Source organism: Budorcas taxicolor, chromosome 8, assembly GCF_023091745.1.
Source record: "Budorcas taxicolor isolate Tak-1 chromosome 8, Takin1.1, whole genome shotgun sequence".
NCBI lineage: Eukaryota > Metazoa > Chordata > Mammalia > Artiodactyla > Bovidae > Budorcas > Budorcas taxicolor.
In genome coordinates, this window is record NC_068917.1 from 62,268,412 (window position 1) to 62,286,138 (window position 17,727).

General features: G+C 50.3%; 1 protein-coding gene across 2 annotated transcripts; it reads right to left on the reverse strand.

Annotated features, from left to right (window-relative positions):
• Positions 1-315: 315 nt before the first annotated feature.
• Positions 316-12,014, reverse strand: ATOSB (atos homolog B). Of its 2 annotated transcripts, none has more exons than XM_052644867.1 (9): positions 11,916-12,014; positions 4,272-4,415; positions 3,056-4,025; positions 2,857-2,915; positions 2,581-2,686; positions 2,304-2,462; positions 1,941-2,009; positions 1,682-1,857; positions 316-1,545 (listed from the first exon to the last, which is right to left on the reverse strand). In XM_052644867.1, the coding sequence occupies exons 3-9, from the start codon at positions 3,947-3,949 to the stop codon at positions 1,392-1,394; spliced, it is 1,617 nt and encodes a 538-aa protein (XP_052500827.1). In that variant the 5' UTR covers positions 3,950-4,025; positions 4,272-4,415; positions 11,916-12,014; the 3' UTR covers positions 316-1,391. The 2 variants fall into 2 exon arrangements, with proteins under 2 accessions (XP_052500827.1, XP_052500826.1); XM_052644866.1 differs by lacking the exon at positions 11,916-12,014 and adding an exon at positions 6,965-7,237.
• Between the last annotated feature and the right edge of the window lie 5,713 nt (positions 12,015-17,727).

Here is a 17,727-nt window from a genome sequence, read left to right on the forward strand (position 1 = left end):
TTTAGCACATAGGACTTGCATAATCATCCTCATTTTACATATTGGAGTGCTGAAACTCAGAGGAGCTAAAATCATCAGTAGAACCTGTATAAGAATCCAGATCAACATTCAAAGTTCAACTTTTATGGCAGAACCTTCCCCATCATGCCACCCCATTATGTGAAAAGAGCTAGACCAGACCCTAAGAATCATGGGGGTCTCCCCTAGACCTCCTGGCCTTACACCTTTTCCTTGGGAAAGGGCAGAGTCCCAGCTCCAGTTTGGTCCTCCCATCCCCATTCCCATGCTGTCCCCAACAGAATAAGTAAGGCTTAGTTCAAGTTTCCAAACAAGAATTTATTCTTTCTTTTTTTTTTTCCTTAAAAAAAAAAAAGTACCAGGTGCGATTTTTTTCCTGGGTTGTTTTTTTTTCAAGTTTCAGCAAATGCTTGTTTCCCTCAGCCCAGCCCCAGGCATCAGAGCTAAGGCTGGGTCAGAGTCTAGACTGGGGAATAGGGTAGGTGGTAACTACATGACTGAGTTTGAGGGGTGCCCCTCACCCCAACTGAGGTAGGTGGGTCAGAATCTGGCCAGGAAAGAGGAGGCACCCTAGTCCTTGGCCCTGACTCTGTACCCTGAACACCTTCCTCAGTCAGGACCCCGAAGCAAAGAGACACAGGCAGAAGAAGGAGAGGGACAAACAGAGTCTGGAGTCCTAGATGTGTGCACAACTGCATGCACACACTCTCTCTCACGTACAAACCACACACACACACACACACACACACACACACACAAGTTGGCTTTCAGGAGGGGTGAGGTCAGGGAAGTGAAAGGTATTGGGAAGGATGGGGGAAGCTGAGCCTTTGGCTGGTGACTCAGTTCTTCTGGGATAACTTCTCTGCTCTCGGCTGAGGGAGAACACTTCTCCCACAGCCCCCACATCAGCCTCTTCAACTCCTGAGGTTGGAGCAATATCTGAGAGTGGGAAAGGAGGGGGGGCAATGCCAATTATCAGGTTTGGGAGGTTACCAAGGCAATCCAATTTGAATAAATTATAAATTAAAAATAAATAAAATAATAAATGGCCCCTGCCCAGGACAGGGAGGCAATGCTGGCATGACTTGCCTGGGAACTTAGGACAACCTCAGGGTAGCTCCAGTTCCTCCCCACCGTCGCAGCCAGCCTGGGAAATCCCAAGGGAGGGGCCAGCACGTGGAGGACCCAGAACAGGGCAGAGTGTGGTAAGGTCAGAAGCTTTAAACACCCAAACGGTCAATTTGGGCATGAGCATGGCGAGGGCTTTAATTCAAGCCTGAAAGGTCTCTCGCCACCTCTCCAGGTGTTCACTCTGTCCAGGATGGAGCAGGATGGGCAGGTCCTTGGCCCACAGGGGTTCAGGGCATTGACAGTCAGGGCAAAGGTGAGTAACGTGGATTGTGAGGGGCCTCAGTCACAGCCTGCAGTTCGTAGGGGAGCCCTGTGTCCAGTTCCAGGCTCCGGCGGGAAAAAAGCAGGCGGATGTCGCCATGCAGGCTTAAGCGGCCTGAGCGGGAGCTCCGGAACCTGGGGGAGGACAGGGTGATGAAAGTAAGACTCCAGACTGATAAGCGAGGGGAGATCCTATTCAGAGAGGACATACCTGGGTTGTGGAAAAGATACCTGGGCCTCCTGCCCAGCAGCCCCAGGGCCCTGTCCTCACCTGAGATGCAATAAGTAGCAGAGGAGGCGGCGGGTGGGGCCAGCATTCCCCTCCTCACCCACAGGCACCAAAAAGAGGCGGTGGCGCAGGAAGGTCATGTGGGCAGCAGGCATGTCCGAAAAGTCAAAGGTCACGAGGAACATCTTCACCACAGTCTGGTTGGGGTTAAATAAGGTCTGGGGACAGGACATGCAAGGTTGGTAGGGTCGAGGGGATGTTTTCCACTCCCCACTCCCACTCCCCCTCAGGGAAAACTCACCACTTGGATGGTGCCCACCTTGGGCACACTGTAACCCTTCCTCCCCAGGGGACTCAGGTCCACGATGCCCTGGGAAGGCCAAGGAGTTATCAGTCAAGTAGGGTGTGGGAGACCCCAGACCACTCATCCATCTCCACCATCTCTCATCCTGGGACTTGGCCCCTGCTCCATACAAGAGTGCTCTCCCACTAGGCCCTGACTCTTAGGTAAGAACATCTCAAGAATCCCTCCAAAGCAGTTCAACTACTGCTCTCTACCTGAGTGCCTTTTCCCAATAAAGTCTTTTGCATTTTCAATTAAAAAAAAGAGATATACCTCCTGCCTCTAACCCCTCATGCCCTTTGGGTTGAGGTCAGGTCATACCAGGAAGGGAGCCGGGGCATTTTGCTCAGAAACGTCAAAGAAGGTGACAGTGACGGGCAGCGTGACATGCTGAGGGCAGTAGGATCCACTAGCTCCGATCTCTGCGGTGAAGCCCTCAATGCGGCCGGACGGTGCGAAGCGTCCTCGCAGCAATGATTCCTGGGGTTAGGGTAGGGAAACGTGAGAAAGATGCTATCTGTTCTCTTTATCTATCCAAGCCACATACCACCATCCCTTCCTGTAAGACCCACCAATCCAGGAATCCAAGGGGAACTACCTCAAAGTTGCCCAACAGGGTACGGCTGACAGCAGGGGTAGGAACCGGGGAGGCACTGGGAGGGCTCAGCAGACCTGGTCCCTTCCGGAGGCTTCGAAAGGAGCTCCTGGTAGGGCAGAGGACACATGAGTGGGCTGGTTGACTTGAGATGTTCTGGGATGTTTGCTATTGTCCTTGGGCCCCACCTAAGGCCCCTTCCCTGAGGTCCCCTTGCCTGGGGTTGGAAAGAGAACTACAGACTTCTGCCCCATTTTCAAGGAGAAGCAGGACACTTACAGCTTCAGGCGACGCGCACCTTTCAGCCTCCGCCCCATGGGACTACAGTCTGTTGGGTCCTGTGGAGAGGAAAGATTAGGTAAGAAGACTGGATGGAAGCCAGGCTCATCACGAGCTCTCACAGGAACATACCCCAAGCCATCACCTTTCCCCACACAGATATCCACGTAAGTGCAGACCACTTCCTCTCCTGGCTTACCAGCACAGGCTCCTTGGGCCCAGGCAGCAAGTGGCTCCAGAAGGGTGTGGCTTTGGCATCAGAACTGTTGGCAGCAGGAGGGTGGCCCAGTGTTCCCCGGCGCCTCCGAGGGGCTGGCCCCTCATCCTCAGAGCTGACATCCAGGGCTTCTCCAGCAGGAAGCAGCCTTCGCTTGGTGGGGCAGGGGCCTGGAGGTCCGGGGCCAGGGGGTGTGTGCTCGGGGCTGCACCCATTGGCAGTGCCAGGGGACTCCCTAGGCCAGGGGCTGCCCCCATTGCCCACCCCAGACACTAGGCTCTTACCCCCTATTTGTGCAAGACTGTGCAAATCAGTGTCAAATGTGTGCAGCTGGCCTGGAGGGGCTGGCCCCAGGGACGCCCCCAGAGACCCCTGTCCCCTTGGATCTGGGGAAGCCCAGTCTCTGGTGTGCAAAGTACTGCAGGAAGCATTTGATGGGGGCAAGGGGGAACTTTGGGCCCCCGAAATCCAAGGTGAGGTGGAGCTACCTCCTTGTTCCACAACACAGAGGCCGTGATGGCAGAAATGTTGGCTGGCCACGCCCAGTTTCAGCCCCAGTCCCTCTGGGCCCAAGAGCCCCACAGTAGGTGGCTCTTCAGGGGATAGTCCCTCTCTGGCCCCTAGTCCGGGGCCTCTCTTCAGCTCCCTGGGACACTCGGTAGGTGGGGCTGGCCGTTTCAGGGCCCTAGGAGGCTCAGAGGCACCAGCTGGAGGGGAAAAGATGGATACCTGGTAGACCCCGGGGGATGTCGCCCCCCCCGCTGGGCTGTAGCCCATGAGCAGGTCACCCTGGAGGGCCCCCTGCCTGACTGCAGGCTGCGAAGGGCCAGCCTCTGGCTCTGAGGATGGAGATGTCTCCGCCTGCACGTGGCGCATGAAGCCCCGCCTTCAGTCAGGGGGGACCCCCCCCACAGCCTTTATGCTGGGCTTGGGCTGGGGGGCCTGGGGACATCTGTGCAAGAGAAGAGAAGAAAAGATGGTGAGAGGAATCCATGAATCGTCTCCCTCCCAGATGAAATTCAGATCCTCCCCTGGACTAGAGAGGTGACCTTGTGAGGTTCCAGCAGGGTGAAGATAACCAAACGCCCCAGATGGATTGATGGAATACAGAGGGCACGCTCAAAACTGCTGAACAGGTGACCCGTTTCGCTCAGGTCTCTAACTCAATCTGCTCCCCCCCTCTCTCTCTGGCACTCACCCCGATGAAAAGGCCTCAAGCCTAGCTGTGTGTTCCCTCTTCCTGGCTGATGTCTTGCTCTCCTAGCTTGCAGTCTGGTCCATGCCTGCTGCACTGGCAAGGTGACTGCCACCATTCCGTGCAGCTCCTAGGCTCAGCTGGACTCTGAGGAGAGAAAAATGGGAAAAGCCTGGCATAAGCCAGGATCTCTGGAGCCAGTGGAAGGGCTGCGCTCACAGAGTATACCCCAGGACATCCTCCTTCAGTTTATAGAGGACATACTCCTTCACAGTACCCCTGCAGAGACAGAAGCAGTAGTCTTAGGATCCAGAGCCTAGAGGGCAGAACTGGGTTATACAAAGAGTCACAGAGTGGCAGGTCTTAGCTCATTGTAATAGGATGTGACAAGTAAGTTGATGGAGGAAAACTACTTGTCAGGGCCACCAGCTGGGGTACTCCTGCCCTGAATGAGATGGGGGATGAGAAACCCCAAGATCCAAAAGACCATGACAACTGAAAGGTGGCCAAGGCAAGAATTCAACTCTCCTAGTCAAGGCCACTGAGTTGCACAACTCCTGCCCATATACCTATCTCTAAAGGAACAAATGCCACTCCATAATTCTCAGGGCAGAGGTCTTACAAAAATATTCCCCCCCAGTCAGGGCTCCTTGGAAGTACAAACCTCAGGCTAGCTCAAAGTGGGTCTTTCAGAGTTAAACTCCCAATTGTCCCCAGCAGTCTGTCCCTTTAACAGGAAGCAACAAATCTAACCAAAAACAAGTCTAGAGGGGGCAGGGTGTGGAGGAAGCACTGCTAGAAGACACTCTCCAGGGCCTGCCCCTCCCCCAGGCTCTGCAAACTAGAGATAAGGCAGTGACAGCCAGACAGCTGGAGTGCCTCGCTACTCCTCCCCAACACATCCAGCACCCCAAAACTCAAACCACTGCTTTTCTGCCAGGGTACAAGATGGTCTTCCCTAACTAGTCCACCCTCAGGAGCCCATATTGGATGAGGGGATGTCAAATCGAAGGCTCTCTTCCTTCACGGGAGAAAACACTGCATGCAGGATCAAACTTATGCTTTGGTTAGTAGCCTTTGCTGCCTGCTATCCACAAAACACTTTCCTTTTCAGGGGGGAATGTCCCCTTATGCCTATCCAAGTCTTACCCTTCCTCCTTGGCTAGGCCAAATGCCATCCTCTCCATAAAACTTCCTCTGGCCTGGACCATAAATATTTGTCTCTTCTGAGACCTCACTTATGGCAGTGTCACCGTCTCCTGTAATCCTGCAACAGTTTTGCTTGCTCTTGTAGGTAAGACTGACCATGGGGTTCTTGAAGACAGGTTGTACTTGAATCCTCTGCCTGACTCCAGGCACGGGGTAGGCACATAGCAGGGCTCAGAAAAGTAGAATGCAAGCCCCAGAGATCTGGGCAGCAGACAGTGCAGAGAAGAACTCCCAACATGAGAGAAGCAGGGAGATTAATTGTATAGGGAGAATCAGCGACAACAGAGACGGGGGCGGGAGGCAGGGAAAAAGGGAAGCTTTGCATCCAGGGACTGAAAAGCTTTCCTACACCAAGTTCCCATCACTGCACCCTACACTATCCTGTTTCACCAAGTTCTCATTAGAACTAGAAGCTCTAAGAAAATTCTGATTCCCTGTGGTGGGTGGGGTGTCTGGAAAGGGCAGGATGCCAATGGCAGCATTGTCAGAGGGTACAACCTGTACTCAACTCTTCCCTCCTTGCCTCTACCCACGCTGTACAGATTCAGGAAGGGTCTTTTCCTTAGCACGCCCTAGGTCATCCCAGTTGACCTCTTCAGCCCTTGCCCTGGGGAAGCATCATGATGGCATGATGCCCTACTTGACCCCAGCATGACTGGCATCTGCTCTTTACCCCAGAGCCCTCTCAGTTCCTGCCCTGTCAATGAAAGCTCTAAGACTCACTTCCCTGCCACCCAGCCAGTCTGGCTCTAGTCCATGGCTTCAAGCTGACTCATGGGGCAGGACTTGGGGAGGGGGAGGGGAAGGATAGGCCAAATCTCACTCTGGGAAGGGGTGGGCAGCAGCTGGCATCAAACAGCTGTGCCAGGCTGTGGCTGGCAAGGACTACAGCTCCCAACATGCCAAGGGAGCAAGGCCAGCAAAAACAACAAGTCCCAGAATACCATGGGGTTTGTACCTTCAGACACCTCCTAGGCCTGAGAGGTGGGATAGGTGGGTGTTGAGCTCCCAGGCTTACCTTCCTTTTCCCTTCAGTATTAAAGATATCCATTTCTACCCCGATCAAGGAAGGTGGCAAGAAGAATTCCTCTCCATGTGCTTTCCACATTCACCCAGTTCAGACAGGACTGCTACCAGCTGCTCTACATTTTGTCCTCACAAGCATCTACAAACTAGGGAGGCCATTCCCAAGGACTACTACTGTGGGTAGGTAGGTTACCCTCTGCTATCTCACCAACCCCTTGCCTCTGGCCTAGAGCCCTCCACCCTTCCTGGAGAGGAAGCAAATCTTAGCACCTCCTCCAAAATGAGCCCAGGAGACTCACTCCAGCACCCGGGCTCAAAGACTCCTTGTTCTGACCGATTCCCTCTCCTCCTATTTAGCCTCCCAGGTCCTGCTTCACCTTTCTCCTCCTCACAACCTGGGACAGGCCCCATTCCCTATTGGAGCTTCGGAGATTTTCTATTTTCCCCTACCACAAACTCACCCCGTTCCCAAATTGGCTCCGCCGCGGCGCCGCTGCTCCGGGCCCTTCCGTCCAGTCCCGGTCCCTCCCCTCGAATGCCCGGTCCTCCCCGCCTCGGGCCCCCAACCCAGACAAAGGGTGGCTCAGGCTGAGTCCTGCACTGCTAGGTTCTTCTCTGTTCAGTTTCTTGGGCAACACTAGCGGGTCCTGGCGCCCGCAGCCCCCAAGCCGCTGCCGCGCCCCTCCCCGCGACTGTCCCTCTCCGTGGCCGCCCCGGCTCCGCGAAGCCGACTCCGCTGCCCCTCTGACTCACAGGCCATTTCCTACCAGCTGATGGGGCAGCCCGCCCCGCCCAGCTCCCCTCACACCCCCGCGGCAGCCTTCGGGGCCGCCACGCCCCCCTCAAGCTACGCCCCCATCGCAGCGACCATACTCATTGGCCTAAAGGAGGCCAGCCTCCACACGGCCTCAAGCGTGAGGCACGCCCCCTTCAAAAGACGCCTGTCCATTGGTCCATAAGGGGGCAGGCCTACCTAGGGTTGCCCCGCCCATTTTAACCCCTCAACTGCCCGAGTCCAAAGCAGCTCTCAGCCCTGCCTTTTAACCCTTTCAAAGACGTCGGGCTCCCACTTCTCACCGCGCCCTTCCTCTTCAGAGAAAGGTTAATAGGACGGCCTAGGGCGTTCATAGACAAATTTCGACAATCCCCAAAGTCAGCTTGCTCTTCCAACACTAGATTCCAAATATCCCCACTCCCATCATCTCTCCGTGCCTTGCAAACCAGAGACCACAGGGCTGCTGAAGCTCAGGAAGCTTCCTTCGTGCCAGGATAAAAAGGTCTTGAAGTGGGATCTCATCTCCTTCCATTGAGAAATGGTATTCTTCCTTCTTTTACTCTATATTGATGTTGTTTCGCCTACATTAGAGGGCTTCAGGGGCTCCTGAGATAGGGACACATTTTAGTTCAGGAACCTAGACATCATTATGTCTTTAAACTTTCATTTTGAGATCAAACTGCTTCAGTCTTTCTGCCAGTACTCTTTCTATTCATAAGCCCCTGTTCAAGGAGGCAGAGCACCCAGGGAAAGTGGGATCGGAAGGCTTCTGCCCAGAGTAGGGGGAAATATGCCCAACTCTTGTGACAGAGCTCACCCCCATGACTCACAACTCCCTCGAAACTCCCCACCCTCCTCCTGAGTCACTGGGCCCCAAGCCCAGCTTAGACCCAACCAAATTAAGTGGCAGCAGAACCAGCATTCCTAATTCATATTCTCTTATTACTGTAGCTTGCCAGGCTCCTCTGTCCATTGGATTCTCCAGGCAAGAATACTGACGTGGATTGCCATGCTCTCCTCCAGGGTATCTTACTGACCCCGGGATCGAACCTGCATCTCTTATGTCTCTCCTGCATCAGCAGGTGGGTTCTTTACCACTAGTGCCACCTGGGAAGCCCTGTTCTTTAAATGACCAGGATGGAAACCTTTGCAAGGATTAGACATTAAAAGACACTTTTTAGAGGGGCTGATCTATGAGCAAGCTGAGAAAAGAAACAGTCCTGTCTACTTTTCCCTCTGCACTTGTGAAGTCAGACAATTTGGAACTTAAGAGGTTGCTAAGACTGGGGTCTTCCATAGGAAAAAGAGCCAAACACCAGAGCCAAAGAAGGGAAGACCCAAACTGAGGCCCTGGAGAACTGGCATTAGGCAGGGCATGCTCCCTGGCCGTACCTTTGGAAGAGCGGAGTGAATTCTTTTGTAGTTCAGATGCCACCAAAGCCCCAAGGTCCTTGTTTCTACCTTGCCTGTAGTGCAGGCCCCAAGGGCCCTGAAGTTGTCACTGAACAGTAGAATGAGGCTCACCTCCCCTACTTATTCACTGTGCCCTGGACTTAGGAAGGACAAAAGAGTAACAATTCCTCTAGCTTCCTTTCTCTTCACCTCAGACCAGGGGGAAAACCCTGAAAAAGAAGTTGCCATGGATTGACTTCCTTGCTGGTTCCCTAATGCTAAGGAACAGGATTTAGGGAATTTTCAACAACCTGAACAAAGTTACAGAGTACCAATCTAAGAGCCTACCTACCTTAGTAAAAGCTTACTGAGAAGACAGGTAGACATACAACACTGTAGGAAAGAAGTAACCCCTTGGTGACCCCACCTTGTTCTATCTAACTGCCAAGACCATAGGCCCAGACCTTAGTCATCTGCAAAAGTCTAGGGGCAGTAGTTCAGGCAGAAGGATCAAAGACGTTCTAGGTCTCAGTGTGCTCTGGGAGAGCAAGCAGCGTTGTACAATCAAGAGGCTTTACCTAGCTGCCCTAAATTCTTACTCTGCTTTATTTTTCTTCATAGCAGTTATCACCAGCTGGCACTTCTCTTCCTCTTTCCCCCTCCCTCTCCTTTCTCTCCCTCTGCAGCCACACACACATTTCTTTCTCCCTGGGTTAGAATACAAGCTCCATGAGAGCTGCAACTCTGTTGTATTCATGCTAGTACTCCCAGAATCAGTATCAGTGCCTGGCACATAATAGGTGCTCAATAAATGTTGGCTCAACGAAACATTGACCCCTGGGCTGAGTGAAGAGTATTCAGAAGACTATGAGACCTGGAGAAAATATCAGTCTCTTCTTTCTTAATTTTCAAATCTGTAAAATGAGTTTGTATACACAATTACCACTGAGGCCTCTAGAACTCTGACCTTATACTACTATCATCCTAATGGCTATTGTTCACTCTTACCCATTTTCAGAGGATGGGTCCAAGCATCTGGGTGCTCTGCTGCTTGTAAGGAAGTAGAAAGTCTATATACTCCAGCCCCTGCATAGCAAACCAATGCCCTTTCTCTTCATGCCCCACCCACTCAAACAAATGCCACAATCTTGAGGAAGCTGGAGTGAGTCCGCCCTAAGCCCGCCTCTCTGAGAGACAATCTGGGAAGCTGTGTTGCCATAGCAATCAGCTCCTCCTCAAAAGGCTTCAGCCTGCCCTTCTTTACCCCACCCTACCCCACGGCTTTGTCTGGCTTTGGCACCCCCTCCCTCCCCAGCCAGTCTCTCAGCCAGAGGAGACTGGCTTGGGGCCCCTTTCAGCAACACTGTCACTCTCATTCAGCCACTGTGTGGAAAGCACGGCTTTCTCACCCTCTTGCAGCCTGCCCAGGGGCAAAAAGAACTCTGGCGCTAAATCAGGTCGCCTCAGGGAATCAGAGACTAGGCCCTAGTCTGGTTCAGATGGTCAGATTCCAACCCAGGAGGGTGGGGAGCCATTCCCTGTCCCTCCCCCAGTGGAAACTGGAACCTCCCTTCCCAGTTCAGCCAACAATAGTGGCTCACCTCTCAAAGCATGCATCGCAGACCCTCAGTACTTCTGACCATTTCCCTCTCCCACAGAAGCCCAGAATTTTTGAGGGAATTAGGGTTCCCTACCCAGGAGAAGGAAAAGTGTGCAGAAATCAGTTTGTGGCAAGTGGTAAAAATGTATCTACCACTCACCTGGGGGGCTGTGGGGAGAGACCTTGGTAGCTGTGAGGGTGAGGTCTGGGCCTTGCTGCTGGTTACCTAGGTCTCTGGCCACTGAGTACAAAGTCTGGGGCAGGGCACAGCTCCTAGACAGGCAAGGACCAGGCCAGGCCCCAGGCGAGGAAGGAAGTGGGAAATGAGCACACCCAGAGCATAAGGGCAGGGCAAACTGGGGGAGGAGGGGAAAGACAGGGACTAAGGCAAGCTTCTAGGAGGAACAGGAACTACAGTGAGGGGTACCCAGAACCTAAGGGGGGAAGGGTCCCCAGGGACACCAGCTAAGGGAAAAATATCCCAGTCTCAGCCAGACAGATCCAAAGCTGACTGAGACAGTCACACAAGCTCTAGTAGCAAGTGGGGCCTGCATCCTCACTGAGTGCTCAGGCCTGAAGGTGGAGTTAGGAGCTGAGGAGCCAGGAACACTGCAGACTGGCTTCTTCACCCGAGTAATTCCATCACCCTCATCCCTGAGACACAGTACAAAAACCTCTTCCTGGAGTCTCTACAAAGCCTCCAGACTTTCTCAAGGCACTAGGGGTTCTCCCCTCCTCATCTGGGGCCTGTAACCCCTTCCCCTCACACAGTGCCCACAGCCCCCATACCTTCTTCCTCCACACAGTCCCTCCCACACTCTGGACCACTAGCCGGTCTCCATCACACAACGCCCCCTCCACTTTCCCCTAAAGCGCCTTCATATCGCCTCCCCCTCAAGTATCATCTCCAACCCTTCACTTCACCTCACCCCCTCACATTGTACTTCCCAGCCTCACAAAGCACTCCCGCCCTTCCCCCACAAGGGGTACCGGAGAATGCACCTCTTAGCCCAAACAGTGAGCCCCCCTCCTCCTCCCCCAGCTGTTTTACTCCATCCCCACCCCAGCATTTCTCCAGATCTTTTCCTTCCCTGACATGATCCTCCCGCCTCACGTCTACCCAAGCGCACCCCCGTACTTGTCCATTCTTCCACGCGCACCCGCCCCACACCTGTAGTTCCGCGAGTCCCGTTGCAACTGGGGAGGTAGTGGATTGGAGCAGTTACATAGCTGCCCTAGCTGCAGCCTCGGCCTGCAAACCTCGCCCCTTTGGTCCGAGCCCCGCCCCCGCAACGACACGACCCACCCTCTCCGTTGTCCCACCTCCCACCTTCCCCTGGCTCGTCCCCTTTCCTAGATTCTTTAATTCCTGGGGCTCCTCCCCTGTAATTCAGGTCCTGCCCCTTTCTGGCTCCGCCCCTTCTCGTCTTCTTGGCGTCTCCACAGAGAACCTCTGCTTGTCTTTCGTCCCACCCCGGTCCCCGCCCCATCCTTGATCCCCGCCCCCTTCTGGTCTTTGCCTTTCACTAGGATCCGCCCCCTCGGATTCCAGGCTGGCAGAACCGGTGCCAGGCTCGCTTCCACTGCTAGCCCCCTCCCATCTCGGAGCCTCTCCTTCCCCCGCCCCTTCTCTGGCTGGCCTCACCCCGGCGCTGGCGCTGCAGCCCGGAACCGCTGGTTTTGATTGGCGGCGGTGGCCCCAGTGGATGGCGGAGGAGACAAAGTGATGGCTGCAGGTCGCCTGAGGGCCCACCCCGGCCACGTGCGGCTTCTGTGATGACAGGTCTAAAGGGGCGGGGCCTCAGTCCGCAGTGTGCGGCCTGGGCTGACCGGATCTGGCCGGAGATGGGGAGCCAGAACCTGTGCCAAAGCGCTCGCTTGTGGGCGCCCGAACCAGGTTGGAGCCCTCCCAGGCTTCCGAGCTGGTGTGAGCTGCCTGCGGAACTTGAGCCTCTTAGTGAAGGCGTCTGGGTTAGCGCGCGTATTTGCCCTAATGGGGGAGATCTGTAGGGTTTGCAAAGTAGTGCAAAGAGCTTCAGAGTTCTGTGAAAATTGCGGGAATCTGGTTGGCCGGGGTCTCAAGTCTGTGAGGAAGAGCACTTTCTGTAGCCTACGGCGTGTAGGAGACAGGCAGTAAGAGTTAGGTCTATAGCTGTGGAGGTAGGTCGGCGAGAAGTCTGTGAATTTTATGAGCCAAAGTAGAGCCTTTGCTTTGTTCAGTCGACTGAACTGTGTGACTGTTACACACGTTCTGTAATTTAATTAGCCCTTGAGTCTTCAACTTCCCGGGAGCCCCACGAGTTCCCGAGATATGTCCAGGGGAGAGCGACGCTTACGAGCCACCGGTAGATGGCATCCCAGGTCCCTTGCAGAGCTGAGTGGCTCTGAGCCCAGAGCCTAGTGAGCTTCTCGATGGAGCCGGAGGTATTGATGGCTGTGTGATGGACTGGACCTGGTAAAGTTATCTCAAAGTCTCAGATTCTTTAGATCTCTGTGACTTTCTTTCTGTGAGTAGTTAAGAAGCGGCTTTACTAAACACCAATGGTGCGCTAGGCAAAATGAAAACAGAAAAAGAAAAAAATGTTCTGCTCTTACGGAACTGCTCAGATTGTCTTTCTAATACTTCTGTAATGCTCAGTTCAGTTCAGTCGCTCAGTCGTGTCTGACTCTTTGCGACCCCGTGAATCGCAGCACGCCAGGCCTCCCTGTCCATCACCAACTCCTGGAGTTCACCCAAACTCATGTGCATGAGTCGATGATGCCATCCAGCCATCTCATCCTCTGTAGTCCCCTTATAGAGGGTAAAATTGGAAGAGTTTTGTGTCGTGGAAAAAGCTCAAATTTGAAGTCATTTGGTTTGGTAAGGACACTATACTAGCTGTATTGGGCAAATTACTTGATTACTAGCTAAATTGGGGTAAATTACTAGATTAAAAAAATAAATTTTTTAAAAAGTTTTTTATCATCGGGATCATTTAAAAAGTCTTTATTGAATTTGTTATAATATTGTTTTTGTTTTATGTTTTTGATGTGTTGGTGGGAGGCATTGGAATCTTAGCTCCCCACCAGGGATCCAACCCACACCCCTTGCATTGAAAGGCTAACGGCAACCACTGGACCACCAGGAAAATCCCTAAAAATAAACTTTTCACTTTAGAATAATTTTAGATTTACAGAAAATTTGTGAAGATAGTACAGAAAGTTTCTGTGTACCCCACACTCAATTCTCGGCTTTGTTCTCCACAATTGTTTAATAACGTCTTACATTAGTATGGTACATGTGCTATAATTAATTAACCAATATCGATACATTATATATATCAATACATGTAAATATGTATTTAGGATACATACTAAAGGAGATCAGTCCTGGGTGTTCATTGGAAGGACTGATGTTGAAGCTGAAACTCCGATATTTTGGCCACCTGATGTGAAGAGCTGACTCATTTGAAAAGACCCTGATGCTGGGAAAGATTGAGGGCAGGAGGAGAAGGGGATGACAGAGGATTAGATGGTTGGATGGCATCACTGACTCAATGGACGTGAGTTTTGGTAAACTCTGGGAGTTGGCAATGGACAGGGAGGCCTGGCGTACTGCAGTCCATGGGGTTACAAAGAATCTGACACAACTGAGCAACTGAACTGAACTGATACGTTATCGTTAAAGTCCATACTTTATTCTGATTTCCTTAGTTTCTACCTAAGGTCCCATCCAGAATAACATGTTAGGTTTAGTTTTCATGTCTCCTTAAACTCCTCTTGGCGTTGATATTTTCTCAGACTTCCTTTTCTTGATGATCTGGGCAATTTAATAGACAATTTTATTGATCAGATATTTCAGATATTTTGTAGAATGTCTTTCAGCTGGAATTTGTTTGATGTTTTTCTGATGAGGAATCTATTGCAAATCCATTTTCCCATTCTGTAGCTTGACTGTTTATTCTCTTAGTGGAGTCTTTCAATATGCAGAGCTTCTTTAACCTGTCCAGTTTACATCTTTTTGTTTATATTCAATGGTTTTTATGCCCTATTTTAAAAGTCTTTGTCTACTTGGAAATGAGTGTATTATCTTATGTTATTGTCTAGAAACTTTATTATTTTACCTCTTATTTAATCATCTGGAATAGATTTTATGTATAGTGTGAAATAGATGTCAAGATTCATTTTTCCCTCATATGGTTATTTAGTTGAACCAGAAACTTTTACAAAAACTGTTATAGTACAATTTCCAAAAAGTTAAGAGCAAGATTCTTACGAGAAGCTAGAATGAACATATATCAAAGATAAGCAGGTAAAGCGTGTGTAATGAGCAATTGAGGAAATTAGGGATTATATTAGTCAGAGTTCCAGGTGTGTGTATATGTAGATATACAAATGGAGAGGTTTTATTATAAGGAGTTGGCTCACAGTATTGCGGAGGCTAACAAGTCCCAAGCTGTCAAGCTAGAGACCCAGGATAGCTGATGGTGTAGTTCCAGTTCCAGTCCAAAGGCCTGAGAACCAAGAAAAATGCCAGTTAGTTACAGTCTGAAAGCCGGCAGCCTGAAGACCCAGGCAAAACTGATTTTTCATTTCGAGTCCACTGGTAGGAAAAAAGACTAATGTCTCAGCTCAAAGGAAGTCAGTCAGAGAGAAATCCTCTTCTTCAGTTCTTTTGTCTAATCAGGTCTTCCACTGATTAGATGAGGACCCTCCCCTGCCCTACCACATTAGGGAGAGCAATCTGCTTTACTCAGTGAAAGTGAAAGTTGCTTAGTCCTGTCTGACTCTTTGGGACTCCATGGACTATACAGTCCATGGAATTCTCCAGACCAAATACTGGAGTGGGTAGCTTTTTCCCTTCTCCAGGGGACTTCCCAACCCAGGGATCAAACCCAGGTCTCTGGCATTGCAGGCAGATTCTTTACCAGCTGAGCCACAAGGGAAGCCCTTCCTGAGTAAAGGAAGCTTTACTCAGTGTGCCTATTCAAATGTTAATTTCACTCAGAACCATCCTTATAGACATATCCAGAATAATGTTTGACCAAATATTTGGTACCCTGTGGCCCAGTTAAGTTGACACATAAAATTAACCATCCTGGGTATTCACAGGCATTTGAAAAAAGAATGCTAAAATGAGATTTTAGATTAGATATAAAAGTAGTTAATGTCTACAGGATAGTAACACCATAACGTTTTCTAATAATCAGAAATCCTTTGCATCATCACCAGACAAAAATCTATTCATTAACATATGACCTCACAGAATTAGCCTTTATTTTTGTTTGTTTATTTATTTGGGGGGTGATTTCCTTTTTAAAATTTATTATTGGAGCTTTACAATGTTGTGCGTCTGCTGTACAACAAAGTACCCTCCCACCCTGCCTCCCCTCCCGCCCTTCTTGGGCATCACAGAGCACCGAACTGAGCTCCCTGTGCTGTATAACAGCTTCCCACTAGCTGCCTATTTTATACATGGTAGTACACAGAGTTAGCCCTTAATAATAGATAATGAGTAAAGCAAAAGTTTGTTGCCTGGGTAATCTTTGGCTGCCCCTGATGTCTTTTCTTTGCAGCATTTCCAAGTTTTGGATGATTTTTATTAACAAAACAATCCTTTCCCCCTTTTCTATGCAATGTCTGTTTTTCATAAAACACATGTTAATAATATATGATATGTTCCTGTCCCTCCTTGCACCATTGTCTCACTGTCTTAATTACTGTGTTGATATGTGGTGGTGCATATCCTCCAACTTAAAGATCATAAGATTATATTGACTATTCTCAGACCATTCCATTTCTATATAAATTTTAGGATCAGCTGGCCAGTTGTCATAGACACACATACACATGCCTATCTTCTAGGATTTTTATTAGGATTGCATTAAATGTACAGATAAAACAGGTTTTTTATAATTGTTTGTTGTTCCAAATAATGTCAACATTCCCTTATTTAGTAAGAGTTGTGAAACTTTACAAGAACCTTTTTACTTTAGGACCAACAGAAAAATAATAATTTGGTGACTCTAAGCACACTGATCTTTTAAAACAGAACAAGGAGATTTTATTTTGTCAAGTAGACTTTCTGGGTGAAGAAGTAGAATATATATTTTAAGGCATTCCAGTGGTTTTAAATTTTCACATACTGAGTTTGAGTAACAGAGTGATATTCAAGTAGAGAAACCTCGTGGGTTATTAGACATATAGGTCTGAAGCTGAGGAGAGCAGTCTGAACTAAAGATAAAGATTTGGAACCTACTGACATATATAGATAGCTGTGGGCAAGGTTTAGAGTTTGAGGAGGAGGAAAAACAAAGGCCACACATGGAGACTTGAGGTTCTACTTCACATCGATATTACATAGTTTGAAGAAGAAAATGAGTCAGAAATAGTAAATTAAGGAGGAAGAGGGCTCTAGATCATATGTATGCATGTGTGTTGGACATGCCAGCAGGTCTTGGTTTGTGCCAGAGAGCTCCTCATGGTGCTTATGACCACCGGGCAGGTCTTTGTCAGTCCTGAGTTCCTTCTCCCCACCACCCGCCCCTTCCAACTCCACTTGCCCCCACCCACTTACTCCCCCTCTGCCCAGCATTACTAAAATCTTTGTGTGTTTTGGCTCTTGGAATTGGTAACTGTTCTCTTTTTGCCAGATGGGGTTGATTATCTCCAGAGGATGAGTTTGCCCATCTGTTCAGGTTCATAAAGATGTGAATTGAATTTTGACTTTCTCTTAGGATTTTCTCCTACCATACCCTGTGTGCTTGGCAGCATTATGCCGTGTGGATTAGCCTTCAGCCCCTGACAGCCATTCCTTCTCCTTGTGTCCACACGGCTAGGCCCTGGGAGCCCTTGGCTCAAAAGACAGATCTTTTGGGAATTCTCTGGCAGTCCAGTGGTTAGGACTCTGTCCTTCCACCGCAGGAAGCCTGGTCGGGGACCTAAGATCCCTGCAGCTGTGCATGTGGAAAAAAAAAGATGTTTTGTATAGTGTATTTGCAGCTTGTTCCTTTAGCAACAGATTGTATAAACTTTTGTCTATGCACAGGGCCAATTGGAGAAGGCGATGGCACCCCACTCCAGTACTCTTGCCTGGAAAATCCCATGGACGGAGGAGCCTGGGTAGGCTGCGGTCCATGGGCTCGAAAAGAGTCGGACACTGCTGAGTGACTTCACTTTCACTTTCCACTTTCATGCACTGGAGAAGGAAATGGCAACCCACTCCAGTCTTCTTGCCTGGAGAATCCCAGGGACGGGGGAGCCTGATGGGCTGCCGTCTATGGGGTCACAGAGAATCGGACACGACTGAAGTGACTTAGCAGCAACAGGGCCTATTCAAATAGCCCTTCTGCTTTTATAGATAAAATCTCAGTGATGAAACAAACTTTCCCTATTTCAGTTGAAACTGAGATGGTAGTTGGGGTTACCCTTTCCTTTGAGATTGAATAAAATTGCATCTAGCCCTTTACTCCATATTC

Coding starts and splice junctions, on each gene's coding strand:
- ATOSB (XM_052644867.1), bottom strand. CDS start 3,949: ATGCGCCACGTGCAGGCGGAGACATCTCCATCCTCAGAGCCAGAGGCT. Junction 2,010..2,303: donor ATGCCCCGGCTCCCTTCCTG/GTATGACCTGAC, acceptor TGGCCTTCCCAG/GGCATCGTGGACCTGAGTCC. Junction 1,546..1,681: donor TGCTACTTATTGCATCTCAG/GTGAGGACAGGG, acceptor GTCCTCCCCCAG/GTTCCGGAGCTCCCGCTCAG.